At 42.6% G+C, this 10164-nt stretch overlaps 1 protein-coding gene across 1 annotated transcript in view; it reads left to right on the top strand.

Moving 5' to 3' along the window:
• Positions 1-10164, top strand: part of KIAA0226 (KIAA0226 ortholog) — a 98139-nt gene that overhangs the window by 49692 nt on the left and 38283 nt on the right. The window contains exon 2 of the mRNA XM_011978712.1: positions 7954-8107. Coding sequence (XP_011834102.1) covers positions 8069-8107 — 39 coding nt within the window. The 5' untranslated portion in view covers positions 7954-8068. The remainder of the gene's footprint in view (positions 1-7953; positions 8108-10164) is intronic.

The following is a 10164-nucleotide window of genomic DNA, read 5'->3' as shown; positions in this document are numbered from 1 at the left end:
TAAGAGAGTCAAGTATGTTTTTCCTATAAGCATGTTCTTTATTTAAAGCATATTATTTATATAAAAAGCATATTCAACTACATAGCCTGCAAGTTAAATACTAGATAATTAAAAACAAAATATATAGCCAGATAAGAAGAAAAATTAAACACAAATGTGATAGGGTCCCGCTACCTCAGTGTTACCAATAATTATTTCACTTAATTATATTTTTTTCTACCTGAAGGAAGAACACATCACTTCTTTCCAGGAAGTAATTTCTGGCATTCAAAGTCCCAGGGACGCTTGCCTGACCACAGTGTTTCAACGTAGAAGCCCTTGATACTTGAGTATTTAAAAAAATCCTCTATGGGGCTTTCTAGCTTCTTGTTTGTTCAGATTATTGATCCTTTTTTTTTGTGGGGAGGGATTTTTTAGGTTTTTTTTAATCGAGACAGGATTTTGCCATGTTGCCCAGGCTGGTCTCGAACTCCTGAGCTCAAGCAGTCCACCTGCCTTAGCTTAGCTTCCCAAAGTGCTGGGATTACAGGCATAAGCTACCACACCCAGTCTACTGATCCTTTATTAATTGCTCATCTCAGGAAAGGCCTAAACAATTCCCCTCTCCTCTACAATTCCCCCATATTACCAAAGGTGACCCCTATTAACATATTATTTCTTTTCATATTTTTATGTTGAGATCATAAATCTGATTTTACATTCTGCTTTTTATACCTTAATATGCTATAATTAGCTTTAGAAACTTTTTGTTCAAAAGTTTTCATTCTTTCATGCTATTCCATCACGTGTATATCACACCTTTCTTCCTCCACTTCGGGGATCAAATCATTACCTGACTTGGGACAACCTGACTTTCAGTTGTGATCCATGGGCCTGTCCCAGATAAAGAGCTCACTGTGGAAGGGGCATGTCAGTAAGCTGAAGCTGTTTCCTTTACCACTAAAAAGGGTATTTGGGGATTGAAGATAGGCCAATGTATACTTCTTACCTTGAATCTCACTTTGCAATTGCATAGTACTTTCACTTATTTACTATTTATCATGTATTTCATATATATCATATAGAAGATATGCACATATCATATATTTTTAGTGATTATGTTTTAGTTATGTATTAGTTATATAGTGTAATACTTTACAGAGTTTTGTACCTTTTTATTTTAATCTTGAGTGTTACTTATTATAACATGGTAAGCTTAAGACTGTGTTGGCATTTAGGAAAACTGTTTTTCCCTACATATACTTACTTGAGTCACTTAAGCGATTTCTATTCCTCTTTCAAGGAGGAATGTGGTCAAGATCCTCCCAGAAGAAGGTAGTTGGGATTTTGTTCTGAGATTGGCTTTATTGTGAGTTGATGAAAATGATTTACGTAGAGATGGGTTATGCTCTCCCTTGCCACTAGGCCTGGTTCCACCCAGGCATAGGGTGAGAGGGTTAGAAAGATGTGCATTTCATTTATGGTGATTAAAGGAGAACATTCTGTATACTTGTGGAAGTGACTCTCTACCAAGAGCTGCTTTGAACCAGTTCAATTCCAAGGTCTTGATTCTGTTCATATAAAGATTACATGTGAATACAGGGTGATACCATTCAAATAACGATTACCAAGCAGTAATAGGAAAAACTGACCTTACTTGCTGAAAACATGGTTAAAGAATAGGGAAATGATATATATATATAGAGAGAGAGAGAAGGAGAGAGAGAGACGGAGTTTCACTCTTGTTGCCCAGGCTAGAGTGTAATGGCATGATCTCGGCTCACCACAACCTCTGCCTCCCGAGTTCAAGCAATTCTCCTGCCTCAGCCTCCCGAGTAGCTGGGATTACAGGCATATGCCACCACACCTGGCTAATTTTTGTATTTTTTTAGTAGAGAACGGGGTTTCTCCACGTTGGTCAGATTGGTCTCAAACTCCCAACCTCAGGTGATCCGCCCGCCTCAGCCCCGTAAAGTGCTGGGATTACAGGCGTGAGCCACTGCGCCTGACCTGGAAAGGATATTTTATTTCTCCATTGTGATCTGTTTACTTGCATCTAAGATTCAGGCATAATGGTTTAATCAAACCATTGTGTATGAGCTTCAGTTGAATTTAGTATTTCAACTCTCTGATATTGATAATTATGTTGTTGGGTAAATGATCCTAAAAAGATGAAGACACTAAATAGATAGGCAATATAAAAATATGTAAAAATGGGACTTCAAAAATTCCAGATTTGGGGAGGAATGGAGTTAAAGTATAGGTTTTGTTTGTTTCTTTTCCTATCTTTATAATCAAACTTAAGTTGCTGTCAGTTTAAAATAACTTTTTATGGGCCTGGAATGGTGGCTCACACCTGTAATCCCAGCACTTTGGGAACCTGAGGTGGGCAGATCACTTGAGGTCAAGAGTTTGAGACTGGCCTGGCCAACATAGTGAAACCCCATCTCTACCAAAAATACAAATATTAGCTGGGTGCAGTGGCAGGGGCCTGTAACTCTAATTCCAACAACTCAGGAGGCTGAGGCATGAGAATTGGGTGAACCTGGGAGGTGAAGGTTGCAGTGAGCCGAGATTATGCTACTGTAGTCCAGCCTGGGTGAGAGTGAGACTGTGTCTCAAGAATAAAAAAATTAAAAATAAATAAAATAACTTTTTATAACTACAAAATGTGTTTTGTAAGCCTCATGCTGACTAAAAGCAAAAACCTATGACACACCAAAATTGAAAAGCAAGGACTCAAAGCACACTGCTAGAGAAAATCAACTGCCACAACGGAAGTAATGGAAAGAAAGAAACTGTAAAAAACTAGAAAACAAGTAACAGACCTGACTTATTGATAATTACCTTAAATGTAAATGGGTTAAATTCTCCAAATGAAAGACAGTGACTCAGTGAATTTTTAAAAAACCATCCAAATAAGACCCAACCATATGCTGCTTCCAAGAATCTCACTTCACATGTGAGGACATACATAGACTCGACGGGAAGGGATGGAAAAAGGTACTCTATGCAAATGGAAACCAAAAGAGAGCAGGAGTAGCTTTACTTATATCAGAGAAAATAGACTTCAAATCCAAAGCTGTAAAAAGAGTCAATGTCATTGTATAATGATGAAGGGTCAATTCAACAAAAGGATATAACAGTTTGTGTGTGTGTGTGTGTGTATTTATGTATGTGTATGTGTGTATGTGTATGTATGTGTGTGTATATCTGTGCATATGTATGTGTGTGTATGTGTGTGTGTGTGTGTGTGTGTGTGTGTGTGTATGCATGCATGCACCCAACATGGGAGCTCCTTAATATATAAAGTGAGTATTAATAGACCTAGATGGGGAGAGAAACTGATACCCGCTTTCAGCAATGGACAGATCATGCAGTCAGAAAATCAACAAAGAAACAGCAGCATTAAACTGTATCCTATAATGGACTTAACAGAGACATCTGCAGAACGTTCTACTCGATAACTGCAGGATACACATTCTTCTGAGCAGCACATGGAACCATCTCCAGGATATATGGTGTCATATGGTAGGCCACAAAACAGGTCTCAACAAATTTTTAAAAATTGAAATCATATCAAGTATTTATTTATTTATTTATCTGAGATGGAGTCTCACTCTGTCGCCCAGGCTGGAGTGCAGTGGTGCAGTCCCAGCTCCACCTCCACCTCCCGGGTTCAAGCAGTTCTCCTGCCTCAGCTTCCTGTGTAGCTGGGATTACACACACACACCACCACACCTGGCTAATTTTTTTGTATTTTTAGTAGAGATGGGGTTTCACCATGTTGACCAGGTTGGTCTTGAACTCCTGACCTCAAGTGATCCGCCCACCTCGGCCTCCCAAAGTGCTGGGATTACAGGCGTGAGCCACTGCACCCAGCCATTCAAGTATCTTTTGTGACTACAATGCAATGCAACTAGAAATCAATAAGAAGAACAACTTAGGAAACTATACAAATACTTGGAAATTACACAACATACTCCTGAACAACCAGTTGGTCAATGAAGAATTAAGAAGGAATTAGAAAATTTATTGAGACAAATGACAATGGGAACACAGCCTACCAAAACAGTGGGATACTGCAAAAGTAGTACTAAGAGGGAAGTTAATAGCAATTAACATCTACATCAAAAAAGTAGAAAGATCTCAACCTAACGTTGCACCTCAAGAAACTAGAAAACCAGGACAAACAAAACCCAGAATTAGTAGAAGGAAAGAAATAATAAAGATCAGAGCAGAAATAAATGAAATAGAGACTGAAAAAAAAAAACAATATAAAAGGTTAACAAAAGAGTTGTTTTTTTCAAAAGATAAAATTAACAAACCTTTAGCTAGACCAAGGGGGAAAAAAGACTCAAAATAAATAAAATCAGAGACAAAAAGGAGACATTGCAAGTGACAGCACAGAAATACAAAGAATCACTAGAGGCTGTTATGAGCAACTCTGTGCCAAGAAATTGGAAAACCTAGAAGAAGTAAAGAAATTTCTGGACACATACAGCTTACTGATACTCAATCATGAGGAAATAGAAAACCTGGACAGACCAATAATGAGTAATGAGATTGAATCAGTAATAACTCTCCCGTGAAAGAGAAGCCCAGGGCCTGATGTCGTCACTGCTAAATTCTACCGCACCTTTAAGGAAGAACTAATACCAGTTCTTCCCAAATTATTCCACAAAATTGAAGGAAAGAATTCCTCCATACTTATTCTAGAAGGCCAACATTATCCTGATACCAAAGCTAGAGAGGGACACGAGAGAAAAAACTGCAGGCTAGTACCTCCAATGAGTATAGATGCAGAAATCCTTCACAAAATACTAGCAAACCAAATCTAATCGCTCCACATTAAAAAAAAAAAAAAAATCAGAAGCTAGCCAGTGTTGGTGAGGACGGGGAGGAAAGGGAATCCTTATACGCTGCTGGTGGGAATGCAAGTTAGTACAGGCATTACGCGATGCAGTCCAGAGGTTCCCATCACGTGACACAGTTCGGAGGTTCCCATCATGCAACGCAGTTCGGAGGTTCCTCAAAAAGTTAAAAATAGAACTACCATGTGATCGGGCCATCCTGATACTGAGTATATATCCAGAGGAAATGCCATCAGTGTATCAAAGCGGTATCTGCACTCCTCTATTTATTGCAGTGCTATTCATGATAGCCAAGATATGGAATCAACTTAAATGTCCATCAACAGCTGGGCACAGTGGCTCATGCCTGTAATTCCAGTACTTTGGGAGGCCGAAGTGCACAGACCTCGTGAGGCCAGGAGTCTGAGACTAGTCTGGCCATCATGGCGAAACCCCATCTAACTAAAAATACAAAAATTATCCAGACATGGTGACCTGCGCCTGTCGTCCCAGCTACATGGGAGGCTGAGGCAGGAGAATCGCTTGAACCTGGGAGGCAGAGGTTGCAGTAAGCCAAGATCATGACACTGCACTCCAGCCTGGGCGACAGAGAGTGAGACTCTGTCTTAAAAAAATGTCCATCAACAGAGTAAAGGCTGAAGATAACGGTATGTGTATACGCTGTGGAATACAATTCAGCCTTAATTCTTTCAGTTTTGGCAACATGGGTGAACCTGGAAGATGTTACAGTAAGTGCAATAAGCCAGGCACAGAAAGACAGCTGTCACATGCTAAAACTCGTCTAATCTAAAAAGTTGTTCTCCTGGAAGTAGAGAGTGGAATAGTGGTTGCCAGAGGATGAGGAGGGTAGGAGGGAGAAAGGGATGGAGAGAGATTGGTCAACAGGTCCAAGGTGACAGGTAGGAGAAGAGTACGTTCTGGTGTTCTGTTGCACAGTAAGACGACAAGGGTTAACAGTGTATGGTGTATTTCAGAACAGCTGGAAGAGAGGTTTTTGCATGTTCTCATCACAGGGAAATGATAACTATTTAAGATGATGGGGCCGGGCGTGGTGGCTCAAGCCTGTAATCCCAGCACTTTGGGAGGCCAAGACGGGCAGATCACGAGGTCAGGAGATCGAGACCATCCTGGCTAACCCAGTGAAACCCCGTCTCTACTAAAAAATACAAAAAACTAGCCGGGCGAGGTGCCTGTAGTCCCAGCTACTCGGGAGGCTGAGGCAGGAGAATGGCGTAAACCCAGGAGGCGGAGCTTGCAGTGAGCTGAGATCTGGCCACTGCACTCCAGCCTGGGCGACAGAGCGAGACTCCGTCTCAAAAAAAAAAAAAAAAAAAAAAGATGATGGATATGCTAATTTGTTGCGATCAATGCACAATGTATCCATTGTATACTATAAATATGTACAATTATGTATCAATCAAAAATTTTTTAAAAGGTGACACTAAATACAGTAGCTGTGTAAATCAAATTTTTACAAAAGTTTTCTTCTACAGGAGAAGATACCAAATATAGATTGTTTGGTATATCTTAGAATAAAAGCCACATTCTTTTGTAGCTTTGGCACCTCAGGGACACTTTATTGTGAGGAAGGGAAATTCTTCAGCTTTGTTCGGAGGAAATTATAGGTAGATCTGAGCGCTCAAAGTTTCTAAGATGTCAGTGCTGTTTGTGTAATTTTGGAATCAAAGCCCTAGGATGATAGAGTATTTAATGTTTGCTTTTGGATTTATCATGATGTTCTTTTCTTTTTTTTGAGACAGAGTCTCACGCGTGTTGCCCAGGCTGGAGTGCAATGGCGCGATCTCAGTTCACTGCAACCTCCGCTTCCCAGGTCCAAGCGATTCTCCTGTCTCAGTCCCCCACGTAGCTGGGATTACAGGCATGTGCCACCACACCCGGCTAATTTTTGTATTTTTTGGTAGAGATGGGGTTTTGCCATGTTGGCCAGGCTGGTTTCGAACTCCTGACCTCGTGATCCACCCACCTCAGCCTCCCAAACTGCTGGGATTACAGGCATGAGCCACTGCGCCCAGCCTCATGATGTCCTTTAACAGTTAACCTTGTAAGATCAGTACAGAATGAATCAGAACACAGGTATGCAGAGTCACTTCATGAGTCAGACTGATTCTCAGGCCCATGAGACTGGATTGTAACCTGTTGGCACATGTGAAGACTGTGTCACTAAGAAATCAGAGGCTAGTTAGCTCTGAGGAAGAGGCATAGGATATGCAGAGTCACTGAGCAAAAGTTGGCAGTCGATTGGCCTCTGCAATGGCCGTTTCTTACGGTATAACCATAAATGACATTTTAGTGACCGCCTTAGTACTACAGTTTCTGTCCTTCACGATGCTGTAGTTAGCGCTTGGAAATATAGGAAATAAGAAGTCGTTTCTGGCCTTTTTTGTTTGGCAGAAGATGTCTGGTGGATGCCTTCATCTTTTTGTATATTGTGCAGGTACTGTCGTTGTTAAGAAATGGATCTTAGGCTGAGCGCGGTGGATCACATCTGTAATCCCAGCTCTTTGGGAGGCTGAAGTGGGAGGATCCCTTGAGACCAGGAGTTAGAGACCACCCTGGGCAACATAGTGAGACCCCATCTCTACAAAAAATTTAAAAATCTTCAGGCTGTGTTGTTGCACATCTGTAGTTCCCAGCTACTTGGGAGGTTGAGGTGGGAGGATCACCCGAACCTGGGAGGTTGAGGCTGCAGTAAGCTGTGATCATGCCACCGCACTTCAGCCTGGGCGATGGAGTAAGTGTCTCAAAAAATAAAAATGGATGTGAATGGGTTATACGCCTGTAAAGTTAGAGTTATATGCTACTTACTTGAGGATTGTGTGAGATAGTAGATAAAAATCCCCTTACAAAGCATAACATACCATTTGAATGTGAGGGTTTTTGCTTTTTGCTTTTTGTCTTTATAATTAGTATCGTTCACAACTTTGATTCTCTCAGAGTTGAGTGTTACGCCTAAATGAAAATTAATAGGGAGAGGATGTCAGGATGTGGGGCGGGGGCTCCTCGGCTGAGGCTGTCTTTGATGTGATCCAGATCAGGCACAACAAAGGTAACTAACCATTGGTAACTGATGCCCTTGCAGGAGGGAACACTGGCAGTTGCTGGGTCATTTGAAGACTACGGTGGAGGGTTTGGTATCAGCCAACAGCCCCAACGTCTGGTCTAAGTATGGTGGCTTGGAGCGGCTCTGCAGGGACATGCAGAGCATCCTCTATCACGGGCTTATCCGTGACCAGGTACGCAGAACTCCTGGGTTTGCCAGATGGGCCGACTCACTTGTTGAAAAGAAACAGTCTCATTGGCAGGGAGGAGATGGAGGCTGCTAGTCTGTGAACTCCTGAGGCAGCTGTGACTTAATATGTTTTTTTAATATACAGAACGTTTCACATCGTGTCTGATGGGCCATAGATGTTAATGGAACGAATCAATCACTGGGTAGGACAGCAAATCAGCAGCAAGAGATAAGGTCAACTTAAAAGTTTCCTATTGTTGCTGTAACAAGTAACTACAAACTTAATGGCTTAAAACAACACGGATTTCTCATCTTACAGTTCTTGAGATTGAAGTCCAAAATGAGTTTCACGGGGCTGAAACCAAGGTGTCTGCAGGGCCGCACGCCCTCCGGACGCTCCGCGGAGAATCCACCCCCTTGCAGGGCCGCACGCCCTCTGGATGCTCCTCGGAGAATCCATTTCCTTGCCTTTTCCAGCTTCTCTAGGTTTCCTGCATTCTTTGGCTCTTGACCACTTTCTCCATCTTCAGATCCAACAGCACTTTCAGATCTCTCTGCCCCTTCGTTTGTTTGTTTGTTTGTGTTTTGAGACAGGGTCTCGCTCTGTCACCCAGGCTGGAGTGCAGTGATGCAATCATGACTCGCTGCAGCCTCGACCTCCCAGGCTCAAGCAGTCCTCCCACCTCAGCCTCCCAAGTAGCTAGGGCTACAGGCACCCGCCACCACACCCAGCTATTTTTTGTATTTTTTGTAGAGACAGGATTTCACCATGTTGCCCAGGCCGGTATTGAATTCCTGGTCTCAAGTGGTCCTGCCTTAGCCTCCCAAAGTGCTGGGATTATAGACCTGAGCCACCGTGCCCAGCCCTCTCTGCTTTCACATCCCTTTCTCTCCTTATGGACCGTTCCTCCCTCCCTCCTCTCCTTATGGACCGTTCCTCCCTCCCTCCTCTCCTTGTGGACCATTCCTCCCTCCCTCCGCTCCTTATGGACCATTCCTCCCTCCCTCCTCTCTTTATAACCATTCCTCCCTCCCTCCTGTCATTATGGACCGTTCCTCCCTCCCTCCTCTCCTTCTGGACCGTTCCTCCCTCCCTCCTAAAACGACTCTTACAGTGACATTGGGCCCACATAGATCATCCAGTATAATCGCCCCATCTCAAAATCCTTAATTTAATTACACCTGCAAAGTCCCTTTTGTCCTGAAAGTAACATTCCCAGGCTCCAGGAATTAGGACGTAGCCGTCTTGGAGGAGCAGTCTCAGCCCATCACAGCCAGGAAGCTTTTTCTTCTGAATCTTAGTTTGGTTTTAAAACCATGCTGTTTTTTCGGACGTGGGTAGGGTAAAGAAAGAAAAACAGCCAAGGCAAAAACATGTTGACTTATTTCTGACTTTCATGCATGAAATGTTTCTACAGAACGAGAAGGTGGCCAGCCACAGTGGCTCACGCCACCTGTAATCCCAGCACTTTGGGAGATCGAGTCGGGCAGATCACTTGAGATCAGTTTAAGACCAGCCTGGTCAACGTGGTGAAACTCTGTGTCTACTAAAATTACAAAAATTAGCTGGGTGTGGTGGCTCGTGCCTGTAATCCCAGCTGCTCAGGTGGCCGAGGCAGGAGAATCGCTTGAACCCGGGAGGTGGAGGCTGCAGTGAGCCGAGATCGCACCCCTGCACTTCAGCCTGGGCAACAGAGTGAGACCCTGTCTCAAAAAAAAAAAAAAGAAAAAGAGAGGACGAGAAGGTGGAACTCCACGTGCTCGGTTACATTAAACGTACTTTCCTACGGGAATCCTTTTGCCCGGAAGCCCGTGTGTTCCAGTGATAATTAATTGCTTAGGCTTGTTAAGATTGGTGTGATTAGAACCAACATCTCTTTCCTGAAACAAAATAATCAGTTCTTCCTGTGATTCTTTTTGAATTAGAATTTTCATCGTGTTCCCAAAATTTAGACTTTGTTATTACTATCTACTCCAAGTTAATAATAGGAAGAAAGAATTAATGTGCTTTCTTGTTGGGATAGTGAGACTTTATCCTCAGAATATCTGCAAAAACTAGCA

The sequence above is a fragment of the Mandrillus leucophaeus genome, unplaced genomic scaffold (genome assembly GCF_000951045.1).
Source record: "Mandrillus leucophaeus isolate KB7577 unplaced genomic scaffold, Mleu.le_1.0 Scaffold199, whole genome shotgun sequence".
Lineage (NCBI taxonomy): Eukaryota > Metazoa > Chordata > Mammalia > Primates > Cercopithecidae > Mandrillus > Mandrillus leucophaeus.
This window is presented reverse-complemented; position numbering and strand designations above follow the sequence as displayed.